Source organism: Dermacentor variabilis, chromosome 6, assembly GCF_050947875.1.
Source record: "Dermacentor variabilis isolate Ectoservices chromosome 6, ASM5094787v1, whole genome shotgun sequence".
Classification (NCBI taxonomy): domain Eukaryota; kingdom Metazoa; phylum Arthropoda; class Arachnida; order Ixodida; family Ixodidae; genus Dermacentor; species Dermacentor variabilis.
This window is the reverse complement of record NC_134573.1, coordinates 107,925,748-107,949,253: the sequence shown is the minus strand read 5'-3', so window position 1 is coordinate 107,949,253 and position 23,506 is coordinate 107,925,748. Positions and strand designations below refer to the sequence as shown.

The window sequence follows — 23,506 nt, the reverse complement described above, 5'->3', positions numbered from 1 at the left end:
GCGAAGAGAACACGTTGGGCGGAGTGTGCAGGAAGGAAGCCGCGATGTCGGTCGCCACCGGGTGGAGAGGAGAGGGCAGAGAAGGGGGGGAGGTACATCCCAGAGACACGACAGCGTTCATAACCGCCGCCACGACGCCGAAGACGCGCAGGCGGTATTTTTAGTGATGGAGCCAGGTTGCGGCGCGCTGCAGCGAGCAGCGCGGGGTCGCTCCGCTGGCGCATCAAAGATGGCAGCCGTCTTCTTTCTAAAAAAGAAAGAGCCGGCGCTACTACCTACTGGTGGGCCAAAGCAGCGGCCCTAACCTCTCGTGGCACCTCCTTCCCCGCACCCCATTCCTCTTTCCATTCCCCGGTCCAAGCCCTCGCTCCGATAGGCGCTTGTCTGTGTGTGCGTATTCGCGCGGAGGCTGAGAGGCCTGCACGAACGTGAGTGAGTGCGTGACAGCGTTTGCGAGCGCCTTCAGCTCGCGCGAAAGACCTACGGCGGGTGCGCTGGCTCCGGTGCGAGAAGGGTGATTTGAAGAGACGCCACCCGGGGTGTGACTCAAGGCCTGCGATTCTTCGAATCGCCGCTGGCTACCACCGCTGGCCTGGTGGCGAGCGCCGGGAGCTAGCGGCTGCCAGGACAGGTGCACGGGAGGATCGGGATTTTGCGGGCTGACTGACGGGCGCCATCGACTTCCCTCGCTTCAGCAGTAGCGGCGACCGGCGTTGCCGACAACGTCCTTGCTTGACTTCGTTGTCGTACGTGTCGTGGGATTTCCTCGCGCACCCGGAGACAGGGGACTGTTTTCTTTTTTTTTTTTCTGTGACTGTTTCACGTAGTTGTTTTGCGTGTGTGTGACCGATCATCCGAGCAATTTGCCTTCTACGACTACGCTAATCATTGTTTCGCCGATGATGAAGGAGAAGAGCCAGTGCGGGTCCCACATGTTTCACGCAGGAAGTTGACAAAGATGCCTGTTTTCCTTGAAAAGGTCATTCTTGGTGTGGAACCCAACTTGAGAGACTAGAAAATAGAAAACGAAAGTAGGTGGGAAAAGCACGAGAAAACATAGAGGGATCGGCGACCTCATCTTGCGCGCGTGATGGTTCTCGCTCTCAGTGCGGATTACGAAGACAACGACTGAGCAAAGAATGCGTGACGAGCACTGTTCAGTGCTAAGCTGGATGTCTCCCGCCAAACAGACGGGCCACAACGATGGAGACTTTCTTCAGACCGAGATTAACAGTGCAGCGTTCTAGACACAGGGATTAGGCGAAGGCCACACTTGTTCCCTGGGGAATGACTTCGCCCACCTCCCACACACGCGGCCTCGTTAGCTTCAGCGAAAAATCGTGACATCGTTGTGTTCGCCAAGAGTTGTCCGTCGTTTCCTTCATTCACCAGCCCAGGCTGCGGGATCTTGACAAACCGGAGCCATCTCAACGGCAGAAAGGAGAAATAGGACGGATCCCTCCGTTTTCAATGTGGACGCCTTCGCCGTGTGCAATCATTGCTTGTTCTGCTTTGGTAGTGTTTCTTCAGAAACAACTTGTGGTGGCCCATGTCGGTTACTACGGTGTGCCTCCGACTGTTCGCGTTGGTAAGTAGCTCTTTGTTTGCTCATTTTGTTCTTACGAAATAGATTTTTTCCGTCTTCCAGACAGGTATTCCTAGCAAGTTTGTTTCCTAAAAACTATACTATGCTCAAGCTAACGCGAGTAAGGCTAAACCCCGTTCTTGTGTTCCCGTCAGTAAAAGGTGCGAGAGAGGAAAGATTACGTTCTTCATGTGTTCTGAAGGCACAGGAACAAATGAATAAACGAAGCACTTATGTCCGACGACAACTGCACACAAATGAAGGTTCATTTCAGGCCCTGAACTTATATATATATATATATATATATATATATATATATATATATATATATATATATAATAGGGTTTGCCTGAGCTCGTTGGTTGCACCCCCCATTGCAAGAAAGGTTTCCAACAAAAAACAGTGACATGGACAGACGAGATGAAAAACACGACACACCGCTCGACTAGCGACATAACGTTTATGATTTGTCTTGCCACTTTATATAGCAAGAAACAACCAATACTGTGCCTTTTTCTTGTCATGCCGATAGTCCGTTTCTGACGCTGAACGACAGGTTTTGCGCAGGGGGCACTTTTCTTTTTCCTTTTTTTCATTAGGATTGGTAGTGCACTGATGCGTAAATGCCCTGTCTCGTCAATGACCTCGGCTTCTAAAATTTCGTGTCGTCAGCTTGCCTTAACTTTTTCTAAAACCCTGATGGGAAATTTCACGGCGCATTAGCCATATTGCGTTGATGAAAAGCGAGAATCCAGGTGGGTACATTTATAAGCTCACTCATCTTACTCTTAGGCACCGCCGTGTCCTCCTCGCTGCAGGTGGAATGTGAGATATATATGAATGCTGCCAGGGAAATCAGTTTTTGCGATAACGAAGCCACGTTGCCTTGCCCGAACGTTGGCTACAGTCTGAAGATTCTAATGTTAGGCCACAGTTAATGCCCTGTGTGGCTAGTTTTTCCCTGCACGTTGTTTCAAGCAATCTTCGTTGGAATCAATACACAAAAGAGTCTGTGAACCATCTTAGTTCAATCTTTTCCAGTTAGCTAACCGACGCGTAATCAGTAAGCCCTTGCTTTATTTCTCTACAGGCGACCGAGATAGCGTTGACCAGGTAGGCTGCTGCATATTCAGTTCGAAACATCAGCAGGTGCTACGTAATCCAGCTATCGTTTGGCTACCGGTATTTCGGTTTAGAGGACACCTATGCCAGATTAAAAAAGAAATATATACGTTATTGAAAAATCGCCAGTCGCTGCATTGAAAAGGCGGCCTGGAAGCAAGATGCAGCACTCTGAAATAATGCCGTTGTTCTGTTCACGTCGGCGTTCCCAATCTAACATTCGACTATCCTAGGTAGAAGTAGCGCGGCGTAAAAACACTTGCTTCGTTTACGTGCTCACGACACAATTGTCTTCATTCTTCGCTTGTTGACCATTTATGTATTCAGAGGCCAGTGGGGACCTTGACTGAAGGTATACGACCATCCCTCAATAAAATTGTTAGCTTCAATTATGGAACACACAAACCCGCACGCACACACACACGCACGCACGGGTGGATGTCTGATTTTCCCTTTATTCATTACACACACACACACACACACACACACACACACACACACACACACACACACACACACACACACACACACACACACACACACACACACACACACACACACACACACACACACACACACACACACACACACACACACACACACACACACACACACACACACACACACGCATTTTACTGTACGGGTATATTACTATACGGGTATGAAATCGGAATTCAAACCACGATCTTGTCCCTCTGCACAATATACCAAACGTGCCCGGCATATTATGCCAATAAATTTATTAATTACAAGGTAGGTTTCCCATTCTAAATTCAAGATATGGTTATGAAGCACGCCATAGTGGGCAAATCGCAAATAATTTTGACCATTTGGTGTTCTTTGTGTTGCACACACTCCACGGTACACAGGCGCTGTTTCATTTCGCTCCCCAACGAAATGATGCCACCACAGCGGGGATTTGATCCCGCGACCTGGGGCTTTGCAGCGCAATACCGCAGCCACTGTGCGCCACCGGGGCGGGTGCGTTAGTAAGTTTGAACTTTATTTTTCAACACCTGTGACAAATATTACATTGGTCATATCTTAGGAAGCCAACAAACCCTGACACCAAGAACAACATAGAGGAATTTACTTCCGCTTAATCGGGCCCCCCGGTTAACCTCCTTCCTTTTTGAATATTACATTGGGTACTCTGAAGATAAGCACCTCCGGCTCGTCCCATTACTGTTGGTCGACACTGCCGTCTTCATCGCCTAAAAATACGTGGCGCAAGGAAGCGCCTAAATCCAAGGCAGCCTTCACCTTCCACGCTTGTTCAAGAAGGATCAATAAATTGTACAAACGTATCCATGCAGCGAAGATTGCGGGCAAATGACTACCACGTTGTGCGGTCTCTTCGAGTCCGCCATGTTGACTCTGTGGCTGTGGCGTTATGATGCTGAGAACGAGCTGGCGTGTTGAATAGGCGTGGAGCCAGAGTCCATGTTGGTGCCCCAGCGATGGCTTACAACATTCTAACCCTAACAGGTGGTTAGCGCCACAGATAGTCGCTGGGCTATACAGGGTGTTTCAGCTAATGTTAGCCAGAGTTTAAAAATATGCCGGTGCACTCTAAGATGACGCAACCAAATGCATGTCGCTCACTTTTGCTTGCAGTGTGTCACGCTATATTTTCTATTTTGCTTAATTAGATAATTAGTCAATATTAATTAACCATCTTCTGAAGCAACGAAGCTAAGGAAGAAGTTCCTACTAGAAAGTTGCAGAGCGTATTGCAAAACGTCCGAATAAACAGTTTCTGTCTTTCTATCTGTTATAGGGATTAGTTTTTTTTAGCTTAGTGCGGATGCTCTCGAAATACAAAAAAAAAATACTACGTGACATACCCTCTTGCGCGCCGTAATTGCAGCGCTCCTAAACTGTGCATGTGCAAACGAACATAGCTTCTGGCACGGCGTGCTGCCGCTTAAAAGGCGACAAGGCAGTGACCAGGGCAGTGACCAAGGCGTTGGCTGTGCGATTTACGCCAGCGATGTGCTTTCCTCGCGGCGGTTCATGATAGCGATAAGTAGACGCATCAGCAGCACACCCGGCTAAATGCTGTGTTCGTCTGTGCGCGGAACGCTTGGGATCAGTGCAATCACGTCGCGCAAGCGGGTATTTCACGTGGTGTTTTTCGTATTTCGCGGGCATCCACAGTAAGCACAAAAGCACAATACTTAGTAGACAGAAAGACAAACTGTTTTGTCCGTCGTTTTGCAATCCGCTCTGCGACTTTCTAATTGGAATTGTTTTCCTAGCTTCGTTGCTTCAGAAGGTGGTTAAATAATGTTGACTAATAATCTAATTAGGCAAAGTACAAAAAAAAATGTGTGACACACTACATATAAAAGTGAGCAACGTGCGTTTAGTTGCGCCGTCTTAGAGTGCATCGGCTTGCTTTTAAACTCTACCCAAAGTTAGATGAAAGAGCCTGTGGAACGGGCGTCCGACATAATTTGAGCTGAACTTTAAGAACATGCAATGCCACGTAGGTGAACATAACCAACATCATGTTCTTGTGAGGTCAAAACGCTCGAGTCTAATACTAAGGGCTTTGGTACGACTTTCCTAGCACGAAGAAACGCGAATTGAGCATGATTATTTTTAGAATTTGATAGACAATCGCAATGCCTAATAACATATTCACCTTTGGTTCGATAGTACGCTTAATTACAACAGCGTGAAAATGATAATCCTTCCACTTTGTCTGGCTCTGATTATGCAGAAACCTTTTCCAAGCGACTTTTTTTTCTACAGTCCCGCGTACACTCATCATTCCACCAACGACAAGCGGTACCTTTAGCCGAAGGGATAACAAATTCAGATTGCTTCCGGGAAACATCTAGAATTGAGGAATTGGTTGAAGCGATTTCCTTATCATTGGCATTGGCAAGTTTCGGACCGGCTTAACGTAAGGGAGTCTTACATTTATTGTGGATCACAAATGTGCATGCCTGGTGTTCTAAAGAGGTTATTGGACAAATAATTTCGAATGACACAGGAAGATAATCTCTGCTGGTTGCTGAGTTAACCGCTGCCCACGACGAAACATTGATGCCAGAGCTACAAAATGTCAACTCTAACACTGAAGGAAAGTAACATCTAGCAAATGTTACTTGTTCTGTGTTCTGACATGAAAGGTGACCATCAATAGTGCACTCCCATAGTCGCTTACCACAAAAATATGTTTTTAGCCCCCGCGACACGCGGTGCGAATTAAAATCCCCTGCAAACAAAATTTGTTTTCTACAGGCAGCCACAGACCTATCAAGTTGACGCGTACCTTGCTCACCGGTTTCGAAATAAGCATTTATAATTGAAAGTGAATGATACTCTGACAGACATAAATCTATCATCAGAATTTCGCAGTAGGAATCCATAATTTCAAAAGAAATTTTTACCTTGTGGCAAATTTTACTGCAAACAAGTATCAGTAACTCTCCACCTCGCGAGCGTCGATCTAATAGGAAAGACAGAAGACCTTTGAAGTGAACATTTTTCTCTGGTAAAAGCCAAGTTTCTTGAAGAAGTATGACATCTGCGTTAAGTTGATTCAATATGCAAGATAGATCTGTTAAAGCTCAGGATATAAAGCGACATTTCCACTGCAGTACTTTCAACTGTCCAGTGGCGACGATCGCACAGCAGCGGCAACTGCTGCCTTTAGAATAGTTTCTTTAATCGTAGTCTTCGCTGATGGCCGGCGTTATCCACGCGTATTTGGGCACGTAGTCTTCCCTTTCCACATACTTCGGATGGACGACATCCATGGTGGCCGCGGAGACCCTTAGTACACGGAACTTTTTGCCATTCGCCATTATATTTGTGATGTATGGCTTTAGGAGATGGATACTAGTCGGGCGATTGCTTATGCAAGCGAATACAGGCCTTTTATTTGGGCAGTTTTGGACGAAGTGATCCGTTTCTTTACAGTTACAACATGCCAGCTGATCTATCGATTCGAGCTCTTGCGAATTATTTCCGGGTTCTTCTCTACCGCTCTGGGGTGGTTTCGCTGTGCGTTCGGTGCGCGCCGAACTGCGACTATAGTCTCATCTAGTTCTTACTTTGTTGTTTGTTGCCCTCTAGGGTAGGATTTCGGCAGTTGGAAAATGGTTTGATAGTACTTTGCACTACTGCTCGCGGCTTGAAGCCCTGGATTTCCGCATACTTATCGGCCAGCTGTTCGTCACTCTTTACAGACACACCTTCCTGTTTCTCCTTGACCCAAAGGCGCACGTTATCCGTCAGGGTCTAATATAAGTGCCCTAAGCACATCAAATCTGAAAGCTTACTGACGTTATCCGCCGCTGCTTCTTTCACCCACTCTGAAGAAATATCCTTTAGTCTACATGAAAACTTAACAAGCCTTTCGTCAGGCTTCTTTCTTTCCTGTCGAAATCTCCTCCGAAATTCTACTGTGGACAGTTTGTACTTTGCAATCGAACTCGTCTTCACAGAATTGCATATGTTTGCCTCTGATGCGTTCAGTCGGGCAAAGACTTGCGCAATATCCCGTCCATGATATCGCACCATTCTGTCGAACCCCCTCTCCGATGTTGTACCTTCGCCCCCACCGCCGTTCCCAGGGTAGCATTCGGCATTGGCCCTTTTCATCAATTAGTTCAGGTTGTCAGGTTCAGGCATAGGGGTCGCTTGATGACCCGTCCACAGTCGGCGTCAACGCTACGTTGACTTCTGGATAGGCGCTCATTGATTGGTGAGGTTGCCTCGTGGTAAACGTCTAATTAATGCTCTTGGCCCTGTGGAGATGTAACAAGAGGCATCTCAATATATATTCTTGATCCAACAAGGTTCCTACAAACAAGTGCCGTAGCGCTTGGCAGTGAGGCATGGGGAATCAACACTAAAGAACCACGGCTTCTCTGTTCTGCTGTTTCCGCTTCGGCCTTTCAATTCTAGCCTGCACCCTATTCTCGGCGCTGTCATGTTTGATCACGTGGTGACGCATCCATCGCTTGTCCCAACTGCCTCCGTGGCCTACGCGTTTACAGTGGGTGTGCATGACGCCAGTGTGACTTAGCAAACCTCTGTTTCGGGAGGCATCGTAGACGGTGACTGGGTGGACGACACTAAGCTTTTGCCACAGCTTCAGAGAGCATACAAAAGGGCTCTCGGAGCTGATTAAGCTATGCCCGAACAGCGTGAGCAGCGTATATGGTGCTTGTTCTAGAAGCGGGGCTAAATATGTATTCCAAGGTGTCCAGGCTTTCCGCTCCTGAATTAAACCAGGATGAAAACCAGGATTAGTTTTTCGTTGCTGTTCGTTTTTTATTTGGCAACTGTTTTGAAGCAGCCGCTGGTCACATTTCGGTTTGAGTAACTTTCCTTGGAGTGGTCGCTATCTGATTATTTTCTGCCTAATTGATCACGGGTGTACTTAGTTCCGATAGATTTGTTCTTACTGCGCGCAAGGCTTGAAACGCAGCTGTTTCGCACATTGTAATACCTTGTACCAAAGGTGCATAATCGCTAGTAACTCACTTACTCTTGTGGACCGTCAGGAAACATTCATCTTTGACCATTCGTGCGCTATCGGTGTAGTCCGTCATTTATTGTATGTATATGGTGTGCAAGTGTGTGCCCAGTAACTTATTGAGACATTCATGATGGAGTGGGCGCAAGATTCTTTGCCACTTGGGGTAGATCTGTGTAGATACTGTGTGCGAAACGCGCAACGACAGGAAGCGGCGCTACTCCCTTTGTCATTATTTAAGGAGCAGTACTCACTCTTGCCGACGTTCCGGAGCTGAAACACTTTCTTTGAATGCTAGCGATAGAACGCGGGAGAATGAGCAAGTTTCTCTATCCAGAACGAAAGCCGTACATCTCGAAGTGCCGCTGTCACGTACGGACAGTTGCAGCAACAGTCAGCGAATTTGGCCGCACTGATCTATTCCAGTCCTTAATATGCCAGTCACTATTTTTGCATCCAACTACTGCACGCGTCTTCAATCTGCACGATACAATCCGGCATGACTTGAGCATCGTGCGTTACCGAAAACTCAATTGCATTTCCGACAGCTGATCGCACAGAAGCAAAGGTGGAAGCGGTAATGACTTCGAATTTGCGCGCTGTCGCTCAGGCGACGTGCGTTGCACCGCCAAAAGCGCCATTGCGTTTATATAGAAGAAACTGCTCCGCGAAAACGGCACTATGTTTAACTTTGCTTCTGGTTTACCTGTATGCGTCGCCCTGTCACAAACTACTAGCACTAAGTCTTGAGGCAAAGTTTCCACAAACAGTGGCCCTTGGCTCATTTCATAATGCCGCAGGTTTTCAAGGAAGCATCTCAGGTTCGATGCCCGCTGTGGCAAGCTTCATTTTCTTCAGCGCCCTTATTTTGCCTTTCATGTAAAGACGGGGCTAGCATTTTTAACAAGTTTGAGTTTATTTACGTACGATCAGTTGCGTCACTGGCATGCACAGCCACAGATAAATATAAAAAAATAATGCGGTTGTAGGCATAGGTAAGAACTTGATTGTCCACATTTACGAGCGAAAAAAGGCACCAAAGCGTCATCACTTAGTTTGCCATTCATGCTGCAAAATTACACCTTATTGACCTGTTACTGAGTACACTACAAATATCTCCCACAAGCCCTAATATCTTTCGCAACATTGAGGGATAAAAGAATTCCATTTGTGCACTTCATACCTCAAAAACTCACTCCACATCCGCGCAGTTTTGTTTGTACGAAAGAATGCAACCTATTCTAATTTGCTCTAGCCTTATTTCCACGCCTTTCATGTGCCACATAAAGAGAGGAGACAGTAACGGGAAATTGCGGAGCAAGATTTTCTGAATTTCTCTTGTCTCCGTGCTAGCTAGCCATTTCTGCGCTCTGTACTTCATTGTTCTCACGTGTTTACGTTAGTAACGTTTTCTTGCTCTCCCCCAGGACGCCTTTTGGGTCAAAATTCTCACACAAAAAATTCTTTACGTTGTCATAGGCTTCGCAAGTATCTGCTAAAGTTCATTATAAAGGGGGATCATTTGTAACATAGCAGAGTGTGGGTGTAAGCTAGTTGGTGATTCATGATTTTGGGAAGCTGCCGCAAGCAAAACACGAGAATTAAAGGAAGAGAAAACACGAAGCGGTACTCACAACTGATGATTTAATGAAACGAACGCCGAGCTTATATAGATCAAACACACGTGTCGACCGGGAAAGCAACGTAAAAACCAATAAAAAAACACAGAGCGACCTTTAACCGGAGTGCGCTACAAAAACTGACATAAACGCTGACAGTCTACTGAGGCACCGAACGCGTGTGTATCACATGGAACGAAACAAAAGTTCTTTGTGAGGAACCGCAACTGACGGCGACCTAACGCAATCACCATCATTAAAGCGTCGCATGGCCACTGCCTCTACGATCTCTCTTTCCGGCCGGCCATTGATTCTGCCAATAATCTGTCTTTGAAAACAAAGGAGACAAGCCCAAGCGCCTATGGCAGTGAAACGAACCACACAAATTCGCAAGTGCCTTGCACGACACGTGCCAAATATAGTCCACTAAAGTGCGGCAGATACTACACTGGACAAACCGGTAGGTGCATTAGCATTCGCTTTCGCGAGCATGAACGTTCCCTGGGGGTTGCTGGAGGGTCGAACTTGGCTATTCATTTCGGTAGTTGCCTGGACTACTCCCCTGTCTTCTCAAAGACTGAGATTATTGGTCGAAAGAATGGCCAGCTGGAAAGAGAGATTGTAGAGGCAGTGGCCATGCGGCGCTTTAACGATGGTGATTGCGTTAGCTCACCGTCAGTTGCGGTTTCTCAGAAAGAACCTTTGTTTCTTTCCCTGTGATACACACGTGTTCGGTGCCTCAGTAGTCTGTCAGCATTTGCTTAGTATTTGTGCAACACCCATGTTGAAGTTCGCTCTGTGTTTTTCTATTGGTGTTTACGTTGCTCTTCGGGTGCGCACGTCTGTCTCATGTATAAAAGCTTGCCGTTCGTTTCATTAAACCATCAGTTGTTAATACCACTTCTTGTCTCTTTCTTCAAGTTTCGTCTTTTGTTTGCAGGAGCTTCCCAAAATCAGAGGTCCTTCGGTCTGGCCACTTTGATGCACTCTGGAATAACAAATATGTTATCTTTGCACCATCCTATTCTAAAGCCCCGTGTAACCTGCCAGTTTTTTTTTTTGGTTGTTGTTATCTTCTTCCCATGCCTAGAACTTAAATTTTTAGGGCTTGCATTTTTATCCCGTTTGCTTCAAATGATATTGTGACCGACCTCTATAACTCAATGCTAGTTCTATGTCTTTTGTATATAACATTTTCGTTCCGCCTTGTTGCTGTCTGGAATTTCCTTGTCCTGTCGCATATTTTAGTGACATCGCTACAGTGATGCTTCGCTTTTGGTCTCCCTTTATTGACTAGCCCCATTACTTTAAATCTAGTCCCGCTGTCGCACAGTTTGTAAGTTCGTTTACCTGTTCACAGTCGATCGCGAGGCTGCTAAGGTTTATTTGCTAGTTTGCGTCAATCTCAATATTCTGCGTCTCCTGATTTGCTCCTTCAGTGCTCTTGAATGACTCCGCCCTGCTTTCTTTATTGTATTTCATTACGCCTTCCTTCTCAAAAATTTTAGCCTGGTCGCATTATATAGAGGAAGGCATATAAAATTGTTTTTTTTTTCATTCATATATCTCACGTGGGGGTTTGACAGAACTTTTGGAGCACTTTTGATTTTCCAGACAACCAGCGATTATTGCGATTGATTTCCTCCTGGATTAGTTTCTGAGCTGTTCTTTTCCTTTCGATAGCGCAATTGTAATTTTGTCCCCTTTTTTCTGTACAAGGGTGCCGTCATCACGAACTAGAATTCATGTGCTGCGAAGCTGGGCTAATTGCTCGCTTGCAAGAGGGGAAAATTTTAACTTTATCTACACTCATATGCTCCCTTCAATTTAAGATTGCACTGCACGTGATAGCGAAAGAAGGAACAATTGCTGTAAAGTAGCACTGAAGTGAATTTATGTGTGGATGTGTAAATTTACATATTCAGAAGCCTTAGTTGACTCCACACTGGAGAATGTTCCAGCACTTACTGTGCCTACTGGATAGGGACGAGTAGTTTCCCCTTAGACATGGCATACAGCTAGGCTAATAATTTTCTTCATTATTTTGGTCTTAGAAGCCTTATGAAACAAAATTTATACAGGGTGCCCCATCTATATTTAGGCAGAGTTGAAAGATAAGCGAATGCCACGTAGATGGAGAGAACTAAGATAATGTTGCTTTTCGTCGCTTGGAGATACTGAGAATATTTTTTTCACTCTACTGAACTACATATTTAGCCCTAATTCATTAATAAACTTCCCAAATATTATAATTAGATGAAAAATGTGAATGAGAAAATTGCAGAGCAGCATGAAAAGCTCCCGATATAGCTTCGCGTTCCTTAATACGTGCTAAATAAAAGTGTTTTTCCGAACACGAAAGCAGCCTGCGAATATACGCGCAAAAACGCTTTTATGTAGCAGGTATTGAGCTACAGGAAGCTGTATCGGGAGTTTTCCCTGTCGCTCTACAATTTTCTCATTGACACTTTTCTTCTAATTATAACATTCGAGAAGCTGATTAATTAGCTATTACTAATTATCTAATTAGGTGGAATGATAAATAACTTGAATATCATTAACCGACGGCCAACAACATTTTGTTTTGTCCAGCTACGTGGAATTTGCACATTTTAAAACTCTAGCTAAAGCTAGCTGGGACATCCTGTATATGTTAATAAGCTTTAACACTTCATGTTTTACAAAAGTGGGGGCATAAGCGTTATACGCAGGATTTGCGAGTCAGCACCACGCATTTTTTGGGGACATAATTTACATTCCCGTTATACAGCAACGATGCCTCACGCTAATAGATAAACGTACTGATGGGAAAAATAATAGTGGCACGTGCACTTGTTTATCTTATTCGGGTGACCGCTTTTCCCCGTCTAACAAATGTTATCGCTGAGTGCGGGCCGCGCCGCATGTATGGGAAGTTTCTGAAACGTTATCGATGGTTCTTTTTGCAGTCTGTTGTCACTGAACCTTGCGTAATCTAAGTGCATGTGCGAGACAAATTGTGTAGAACTCTCTGGAAGACTCGCGGGCACCAGCGATTATTCTCCGAATCTTCGATGGCTCATTTATCAAAGCAGACGTGCCAGACCGGCAGATCACGTTTCGACAATCACCGGCCGTGCGCGCCATTTTCATTGAGCATTGAGTGTAGCCTGTTTTTTCTGGGCACAAGTTCGCCCAATAAAATTTAGCTTCGTCATTCACAGATTTACCGCTGTATTATTCACCGTCGCTACAACGTGACATCTGGTGGAGGTGCTGCATACGTTCATGTACCGAACGCCCCCGCAAAGCCGTTAGCCAATTCACAGCTACGAAGGCGACACCAACGTCGCCAAGGGCAAGCGATCTAGTCGCAGGCTACAAGGGCTGCCCCTGGAGCACGGACATTTGCCTGAGAAGACCACGGCCATGACATCAGCTACAATGACAGCCTCAGTATCGCCAACACTGATCGTGCTGAAGCAGCCCAGGGAGCCACCGACGTTCCATGGTTCAACATGCGAGGACTCGAAAAGTTGGCTTGATACGTATGAGAGGGTCGCGATATTTATTAGCTGGAACAGCGACGACAAGCTGCGACATGTCTTTTTTGCATTGGAAGACGCCCCCCGGACGTGGTTTGAGAAGCGAGAAGCCACCTTAACGACGTGGGACTTGTTCTGAAGCAGCCTCCAGCAGACATTCACAGGCGTCGTGCACGAAGAACGAGTCCAAGTTCTACTAGAAACACGAGTGCAGCTGCGTAATGATACCATCGCGATCTTCATGGAGGAGATGAGCCTTTTATTCCGTCACGCCAACTCTGAAATATCTGAGGAGAAGAAAGTCCGCCTACTCATGCGTGTTGTGAAAGGGGGACATTTCGCCGGAATGATACGAACCCCACCGAAGACCGTCTACGTGTTTCTTCGCGATGCCACCAGCATTGAGAAGACACCGGAAATGCGGAGCCGGCCGTTCAACCGCCACACGAATGCAACAAACTACGTTGGATTTCCATGACTCGCCAGCGACAATCTGCACGACAGTATCAGACTGGCCGTGCGGGAGGAGCTTCAGAAGCTGTTCCCTTCATCACAGCCTCAAGTGGCTTCGATTGCCGACGTCGTACGCTAGGAGCTCCAACAATAACTCGGAGAATCTCAATTGCCGCAGCCTCAGCCGGAATAGATGATGTATGCCGCAGTAGCCCGCCGTCGCGTTCCCCCTCCGCTCCTGCACCAGGGCCCAGTAACGCCACAGTTGCGTCGTTCATCACCGCCGCCGCTAACACGCCAGCCCATGGCCCCGTGCAGCATTCCGAGTAATACTGACGTTTGCGAGTCCCCGACCGCAGTCCGCTCTGCTATCACTGCGCAGAAGCGGGCCACATCTGCCACCGATGTCCTTACCGCGAGTTCGGACTGGGAGGGTTCGCCGTCAACGCACCGCGTCATCAGGAAAGCGGACGCCCTCTTGATATCGCCGACTACTTCGCCGCTACTCAGTGGAGCCCTCGACGACTCTACCCTTCAATGTCACCAGGTCGCCACCTGTAGCTGCAGCGCTGTCCATACGCTGGCCCAGTCGGGGCCCAGACCGTCAGCCCATATCCGGAAACTAAAAGCAGAAACCGATGGAGGTACGGTGCAGTTCGTGTAACTGACGAAGATCCTTTGCCGCTGACGAAGATGCTGAAGAGACTATCTCGACGACATAACAACGACACAGCGCCATCCCGACGAAGCCTGGAAGCAAGGAATGCACCGACCAAGGACCTGACGATGCGACGTGCCAGCCACACGTCAACATGACGCAGCCGTGATCGGGAGCCAAAACCTAACTGCAACGCAAGGCAAATAACAACCGACCTCGACGTACTTCTTGATGGCCCCGCACTCACCGCGTTAGTTGACACAGGAGCCGACTACTCCGTGATGAGTGGAACCCTTGCCGCCCAGCCGAAGAAAGTTAGTACTGCTAGGAAAGGACTCAATCCGAATCTCCATCTCAAATCCGGACGCCTCAAGGACACTGGATAACACCGGCTGGAATCTGCATGGACAGAATTGCCGTCCATGATCGCATCTTTCCTGCCACTTTCGTTATTCTCGAACGGTGTTCACGAGACGTTATTCTCGGCATAGATTTCCAGAACCAACACGGAGCAGTCAACGACCTGAAGCCGAAGTTTATAACGCTATCCGACGACCAAGCGATACCGCCCGAGAGCTGTCGTAGTAACCACGCCCTGAGTGTGATCGAAGGTCAAGTGGGCATCCTGGCTCGCTCCAGCGTTGTTATTTCCCTCGGCACCGAAATACCCGCCGACCTAGAAGGCGTTATCAAGGGCGATCAACGTTTTCTTCTCCACCGTGAAATTTGAGTCGCAAGAGGGATCGCTCGACTCCAGGGAGGGAAAGCGGAAGTCATGCTAACGAGCTTCAGTCAGGAGTTCAAGCACATCAGCAAGGGCAGGACGATCGTACACATCGACGAAATTCTGGAAACCAGGCATACGTTTGTCATTTTAGATTATGCGACATCTACCTCGACGACCATAGTTCCCGAATCAGACTTCGTCATAAATCGAAGTCTTCCCCTGAGTAGGTGGCAGCAGCTCAGAAGTCTTCTCCGACAATACAAAGACTGCTTTTTGACGTCATCGAGGACTCGACAAACACCACTTGAAAAGCATCGCACAATAACCGAAGACAACTGCCACTGCAAATTTCCCACAGCCAATCGACAAGCAGGCAATGCATAGATTCCCTGGCAAGTGTGCCTACTACAGGCGCTTTTTAGTGACTTTTCACGAATCGCTGAGCCGCTGACATGTCTAACTAAATGTGATGTCGAGTTAAAGTCTAAAACTCTCCAAGCCGATGCATTTCAAGAAGTCCAACGACTCATGCAGTCGCCACCCATACTTGTGCACGTTATCAGCAAATCTGGAGTCCTCACCGACCCGCAGAAGACAACTGCCATCGCAAATTTCCCACAGCCAATCGACAAGCAGGCAATGCATAGATTCCCTGGCAAGTGTGCCTACTACAGGCGCTTTCTAGTCACTTTTCACGAATCGCTGAGCCGCTGACATGTCTAACTAAATGTGATGTCGAGTTCAAGTCTAAAACACCGCAAGCCGATGCATTTCAAGAAGTCAAATGACTCATGCAGTCGCCACCCATACTTGTGCACTTCGACGAGGACGCCGATACCGAGATCCACACTGACGCCAGTAACCTAGGCTTCGTGCCATCCTAGTCCAGAAGAAATACTGACTTGAACGGGTTATTGCTTACGCGAGCCGGTCACTTTCAAAAGCGGGAGGCAGTTATTCATCGACCGAAATGCAATGCCTCGCCGTCATTTGGGCTATAGGAAGATTCCGCCTTTACCTAATGGTAGGCCATTCAAAGTCGTCTGTGGGAAAAGACACTTCTGCAAGGTTTGCGACAATAAGCCTGGCAGAAGTGCCTTTTCCCACATTTTACTTGGTGCCTAAACCCGGGAAGCCAGCCACCGCCTCTGCAACTTGCAGCTTTGTCTGGGAGAGACCTCTGCAGCAAGACCGTCATGGAGCGCATCAAGAACAATCGCAGTTCTCGCCGAACGCAGAGCACAAGGATCATTACCGAGCTGTAGGAGATCATCCAATCCGGACAGTTCGATCTTTCTGCCCTTCGTGTCCTGCATAGCCGCTTAAAGGCGACGAAGTCGGAGTTATCCGTACTCAACGCCGAGTTGGAAACATTCATGACCGACGAGCAAGCCACAGCAGATTATGATTTCGTATTAGAATATGAAGACACTGCTACCAGCGCTTTGGCCTTGCTCGAGCACAATATCGACATGCTCAAAGTTTCCTCCTCGCATCCGACAACTCATCCACCGACCGCATCTGAATGGAAACAAGCGTCCGCTTCCTCGACGAACACGATACGTTCACAGCGTGACTTTGGCTCTAGGTTACCGAAGTTTGAACTTGTACGTTTCGACGGAACGATCACTCGATGGCAGGCGTTCTTGGTTGTGTTTCTTCATTCTGTTCACGAGAACCCGCAGGTGTCGGACGCGGATCTCTTCCATTACCTGATTTCGCTACTTGATGGAGCTGCTGCTCAAGCGGTCGCCGGAATCCAAGTGACGGAATCAAGCTACAGCGACACACTTGGAATATTGAAGCAGCACTACGGCAACCGCAAGCTCATCGAGCAGAATCTCTTTGAAAAGCTACGAATGCTCGGATTCGTGACATCTTGGAACAACGTTACAACCTTGCGGAAGTTGCTCGACTACCTTGAACACAACCGACCCGCAAACCTTGGGGTAAGCCCTTCATCTTACGCTTCGATGCTAGGTGAAATACTTCTGAAAGCTATACCTCAAGATATGGCAGTAGAGTATTACAAGCGCGAGAACATCGAGTCCACTATGCCATCGGTAGGCTCAGGGAACAGTGAGCACTCACCGGAACAGGAGTTAGAGCGCTTGCTGAAATTTCTTCAGGTAGAATTCGAATGTAGAGATGTAGAAACACATTCTGAGCTTCAATATGTCATCGAATCCTGCTGCAAGGGTTCTTCACAACAAGGCAGAAATATTAACAGAACCATGCTTTTTTTGTTCAGCCAAAGACCACAGGACCGAACGATGCACCAGTGCCGTTAGCCTCGAAGACAAACGCATCAGGCTTAGGAAAGATGGTCGATGCTTCAAGTGCACGACGAGGGGACACCTGGCGCGTGACTGTCGTCGCAGGACCTAGTGTACCGCATGCAAGCGTCATCATGCTTCCACGATGTGCAACGCTGGCATTAACGAAAGATCGCCTTCTTCAGTACCACAAAAGCCGCTGGATGTTGCCATGCACGTTGCAACGAACGGTACGCAGCCTCGACTCGCTACGAAGATTCTCCTACAGACGTTCCATGCCTGGTGGACGACTCCGACCCACTGCTGTTATTTCCGCGGTGTTTTGGACAATGGCAGTCAGAAAACATTTCTGCGGGAAGATGTTTGTAAGAAGCTCAATTTATCTCCCATACGAGATATAGATCTAGTGATTAGCACGTTCGGACGAGCTCGGTCACAGCATGTTCAGCGGGCTAAGGTAGTCAGAATAACACTTCGACGCCAGCATGAGAATGTATCAGTACAGATAAAAGCAATCGTCGTGCCTTTCATCTGCGAAGACATGATCAGTTGTTCCGTGCCAGTTGTTCCGTGCCAACCAGTTGTTCCGTGCCATCGTCGTGGAAGACAAGCCAGTAGCAGAGGCAGTGGTTTTCCCTGGTGTAACAGGTGAACCCGGAGTGAGTCTTTTGATTGGTTCCGACCAGTTGTGGAAGCTCATGCCGACTTCAAGTGAGGTGAAATTGGATTCCTAAAACCGATCTCTGGTAGCGATGAACACGAACATCGGATAGACATTCAAGGGCCCTTGGCACGCAAAAGGAAAGTTAGTCGACAAATGAGTAGTCAGATATGCGTTTTACGCGTAGAGCCATAGGAGAATGAAGTGGTTTTCCTCCCATTGCACAATTCTGGGAAATGGAAGCGATTGGTATGGTGTATAAGCCATCATCCAAACGAGAAGAGAGGTGCAAGAAGTCACCTGAGGTGTTACTCGACGAAAACAAACCAGCAGAAGTGGTTCTGATGGACCTGAGTAGGCCTCCTGTACCTACATTAGATGTCACCAAATATAGTGGCTGGAAGACGGTCCTTAGGATCACGACTTCGGTGAAAAGGTTCATTCACAATCGTCAAGCACCTGCTAATACCAGAAGAGAACGTCCACTTTCTGCTCAGATGTCAGAAGGCGAAGCTACGGGGCTGAGGATTTTACAAGCACAAAACTATGGAAATGAGATTGTTGCACTAACAACGGACAAAGCTCTCGACAAGACGTCGACCATACGAGAGGTTCACCCGTTCATGGATGCCAAGGGCATTATCAGGATTATCAAGACTCGCTTTGACAACGTAGCTCCTTTGGACAACGTAAAATGTCCTGTACTCCTACCCGCAGGTCATCGCTGTACGAACCTCATCGTGAACAGCGAACATCGACGCCTTCTTCACAGTGGTGTCGGTGTTACACTCACCGAGTTGCGTGAGAAGTTTTGGGTAGTACGCGGTCGCCAGTGCGTTAAAAAGGTGCTTGGCCAGTGCGGGGTCTGTGCGAGGTTTCGTCTTTAAGCGGTTTCAGCTCCTACAGCCCCGTTTCCGATCGACATAGTCTCGAGGTCTCATCCATTTCAAGTCATGGGCGTGGGCTTCGCTGGTCCAGTGTATGTGAAGGGAAACGGTTCTGTGAAAACATTCTTTGTAGTATTTACCTTTGCTGTAGTGCGAGCTGTTCCCTTAGAACTGTGTAATTGATTCTGACAGTGCTTTAACGTTTAAGGTAGCCAGTCGCCAACTTAAGCTGGCATATGAACTTCTACGTGATGTTCATGTACAGAACCTCTGTGCATCTAGTAACATCGCATGGAAGTTCATTGCTGAGCGCGCTTCATGGTGGGGAGGATTTTAGGATAGAATGACTCGAACAGTTAAGAATTACCTCAGGAAAACCGTATGAAAAGGATGCTTCAGCTTCGAACAGCTCCACACTTTACTAACAAAGGTCGAGGCAGTGATAGATTCTAGACCACTCATATACATTTGCAATGATGCTCCTAAGTCTTTCGCACTTTTTGGCAGGTAGACGTCTCACTGTCCTTCCACAAGCGCCAGTTAACGAGAACTCTGGAGGTCGCACAGACGCACTGCCTCCCTCGAGATGTAGACAGCAAAAACTAAACGACTTTTGGCAGCGCTGGTATAAAGAATACATCTTGTCACTGAGAAGCGCGCACTGCAGATCACAGAAGCTCGACAATTGTTTAAATATGGATGACCTTGTCATTATTAGAGAGAAAAAAGCATCTATTACGTGTTGGAAATAGGGTAAGGTTCTTAAGATCCTTAAGGGGAGCGATGTGTACGTCACAGCATACAAAGTCCGACGGGCAGACAACACAGAGCTCAAGAGTTCAACTTCTTTGTCCTCTGGAACTGTGCAAGTGACATTGTTGGCCGCGGAGGATGTTGGAAATCGTGTTAGCGCGGCGCATCGAAGAAGAGGAAGAGGGAGATGGGCTCGCGACCGGGGAGAATGCGGGGGTTAGGCTTGTCCCCTTGAGTACGCCATGTTAGGATGGCTGAACGCTCTGCGACAATAAACCTGGCAGTAACGTGTTTTCCCACATCGTCAGGTACCATCACGCGTTGTTCTGGCTAGCGAAATTAGAGGTCCTTTCAGGACAGCTGGCACGGTGGAGCCTCAGACTACAAGAATATGACATCACTGTAACCTATAAGTCTGGACGAAAGCACTCATGCCGATTGCCTGTCACGCGCCCCAATTGACCCGCCGCCGGAAGATGACGAGGATCACGACGCCTTCCTCGTAATAATAAGCGAGGAAAACTTCGCTGAACAATAATGAACAGACCTGTAGCTAAAAAGCATAGTCGAGTATTTGGAAGAGAACACCGACATCATTCCTCGGGCAATTAAGCGCGGGTTGTCTTCGTTCAAGCTACAAAACAACCTGCTCGTGAAGAAGAGCTTATCACCAGTGCGCGCCAGCTACCTTCTTGTTGTACTGTCAGCGCTGTGTCCAGAAGTACTGCACGCCCTACATGACAATCCGACCGTTGGACACCTCGGGTTCTCCCGGATGCTATCAAAGACACAAGAAAAATATCACTTGCCGCCCCTAGCCGCCGACGTCACCCGTTACGTCAAGACATGCCGAGACTGTCAGCAGCGCTATACACCATCGACAAGGCCAGTGGAATTACTACAGCCTATCAAGCCTCCTTTCTGACTACTTCCGCATTTCGGGATGAACTTGTTGGGACCCTTTCCGACATCAACGTCAGGAAATGATTGGATCATCCTGGCGACGGACTACCTCATCCATTTTGCTGAAACAAAAGCTCTGCCGAAAGGTAGCATAGCCGAAGTGGCGAAATTTTTCGTCGAGAGCATTGTGCTGCGACATGGCGCCCCAGAAGTCCTCGTCATCGACAGAGGAACGGCCTTTACAGTGGAGCTCACCCAAACCATTCTGCAATACAGCCAGACAAGCCACACAAGGGCAACTGCTGTACGTAACGTTTCCTTATAACACGGTGGTGCAACAAAAAAACACAGATTCCACCTTTCAAGCCGGTTCACGGCAGGACCCGGACAACGACTCTCGACGCCATGCTGCTGCACGCCAGTGACGAAGATAATATTGACGTCGCCACCTATCTGCAGCACGCCGAAGGAGCCGGATGGCTCGCGCGCCTGCGGATCAAGAACCAACAGAGTACTGACAGCCGATGCTACAACCTTCGATGACGCTACGTCGAGTACCAGCCCTGCGACCGTTCTTGCGTTTGGTCGCCGACACGCCGACGCGGACTAAGCGAGAAGCTACTGTCACGCTATTTCGGACCTTGCAAGATCATTCGACGCATTGGCGCACTCGACTATGAGGTCATGCCAGACGGCATTTCGCTTTCACAGCGGCGCCGCTGAAATAGTCCATGTTGTGCGACAAGCCGCTCTAGCAGCGCTAAGGAACTTTGGGGCTTCGCGTAGCTGAACATTGCGGTTTTTTTTGTTGCTGAATTACTTTGGACTTTGTTTCTTTCTTGTTATCTTACTGTTTAACATGTGTCCTTTCGTTTTTTTTCGCTCTCCTCCTATGTTTATACCATACGGACAATGCTTTTTGAGACGGGGGCATTACGACGCGTACGTGTTGATCTTTGTCGGGTTACCGCTTTTCATCGTCTAACAAATTTCATCCTCCAGCGTGGGACCGCCCGCATGTATCGGAAGTTTCTCGAATGTTATTGATGGTTCATTATGCTGTCTGTTGTCACCGAAGCTTGTGTAACATGGTCACGTCGTATTGACGGTGAAGAAGGCAGCAAAAGTGTGAATATAGAAACTAGCATTTTATTGGGCGAACTTGTGCCCACAAAAGCAGGCTACACTCAAAAGAACAGCAATAGCGGCGAAAACACACTGCAATCGTCGAAAATCTGATCAGCGGGTCAAGCGCGTCGGCTTTTATACAGCAGTCGTCGAATGTTCAAGACTAATCGCTGGTGCCCGCGTGTCTTCCACAGAGTTCTACACCACTCGCGTCACGAGATGAAATAAAATAACACAAGGTTCGGCGACAACAGACAGCGGACAGAAGCACCGATAACATTCCAGAAACTTCCGATACATGCAGGTGCGTCTCGCGCTGTGCGATAACATTTGTTAGGCGGCGATACGTGGTCGCTCGATAAAGATAAACATGTACTCGTGCCAATTTCATCGCATTAGCGACGAGAAATGTGTAGAACTTTCGGGAAGACATGAGGGCACCAGCGACTATTCTGTAATCCTCGACGGCTCATGTGTAAAAGCCGGTGCGCTTGACCGGCAGATCATATTTGGACAATCGCCGACCGTGTTCGCCGCTACCGCTGAGCTTTTAATGTAACTTCCGTTTTTGGGCATAACTTCGCCCAGTAAAAGTTAGTTTCCTCATTCACAGATTTTCCGCTGTATTATTCACCATGGCTGATACGTGACAATAGAGAACGGAAACGGAGGGAGATGGGGCGCGTTTGCTTTTCTAAGGTAAATCTGACACGTACCATGCGTTATGGAGGAAATGTTAGAGGTAAAAGCTACTGAGAGCGACTAAGCATGCTTAATTTCTTAGCTTGGCTAGGACATCATTATAAAGTTTCCGCAAAATATGCGTTTGGAAGACCAATGACGCAGCCTTTCGCAATCGATTAAAAATTCCAACACAAACCATCTCACGATGAAATGCCTATGTAATTACGATTAACAATGAAACATTGTCGCGACAGGCTGCCTTTTCAACACCAAAACGTGTCACATCTGAAGCGTGCTTGCAGCGGCGTTCCTCTATCGCGTTTCCGAGTCATGGGAGGAGGAGCTCCTCAGCTCGAGCCTCGACATATAACACTGGGCTTTCGAGCGAGCCGAAGAGGTTGCCGTCAAGCATCGTCTAACGGCCGTCTGGCCCGCCTAACTACACCATGGACTAGTTCCCCTGCAGCTGACTTAATAATGTGGTTTCTCTCTCTTTCCAGTACACACACCGCACCATCTAGCGGCGCCGCCATAAAGTACGCATGCGGCGCGTGTGCGCATCTATATTCAGAATAGGTTGTCTGAATGTATACGACGATGGTTTGATTAGGCCTAGCAACAGCGAAATTTGAAGGATCTTTGTTGTCGCTGAAGAGGAGCAGACACCGAGTGGCACCTACCCACTGGCGCAAGCTCTCATCAAAGAGAGTTCGATTCATGAAGGCGCATAACGAGTGCCACATACCAAGTGACCAAAGTTGAAATGAGACATGTTCAGTAAACAGCGGCACATACACAGTTGCACATACACAGAGACCAAATTTGGTCTGGTAGTTGGTTTCAAACTCGTCTACCTAAAAACAGCAGCCCGACCAGCCCGTTTTCGATCCAGTGACCTGTGTTGGCGGGAAAACTGTCTGTTACGGACCCTGACTGATGGCGACCTGAAGATTTGTCGAGTACCCAAAGAATACTAATTGCTTTATAATCAATGGCAGCGTCTTTATGTATTTTTCGCGTCTGCGT

The 23,506-nt window shown here is 47.7% G+C and overlaps 1 protein-coding gene across 1 annotated transcript in view; it reads left to right on the top strand.

The window, feature by feature from the left end:
• Positions 1–370: 370 nt before the first annotated feature.
• Positions 371–23,506, top strand: part of LOC142585001 (glutamate receptor ionotropic, kainate 2-like) — a 348,423-nt gene continuing 325,287 nt past the window's right edge. Inside the window, exon 1 of the mRNA XM_075695421.1 lies at positions 371–1,588. Coding sequence (XP_075551536.1) covers positions 1,471–1,588 — 118 coding nt within the window. The 5' untranslated portion in view covers positions 371–1,470. The remainder of the gene's footprint in view (positions 1,589–23,506) is intronic.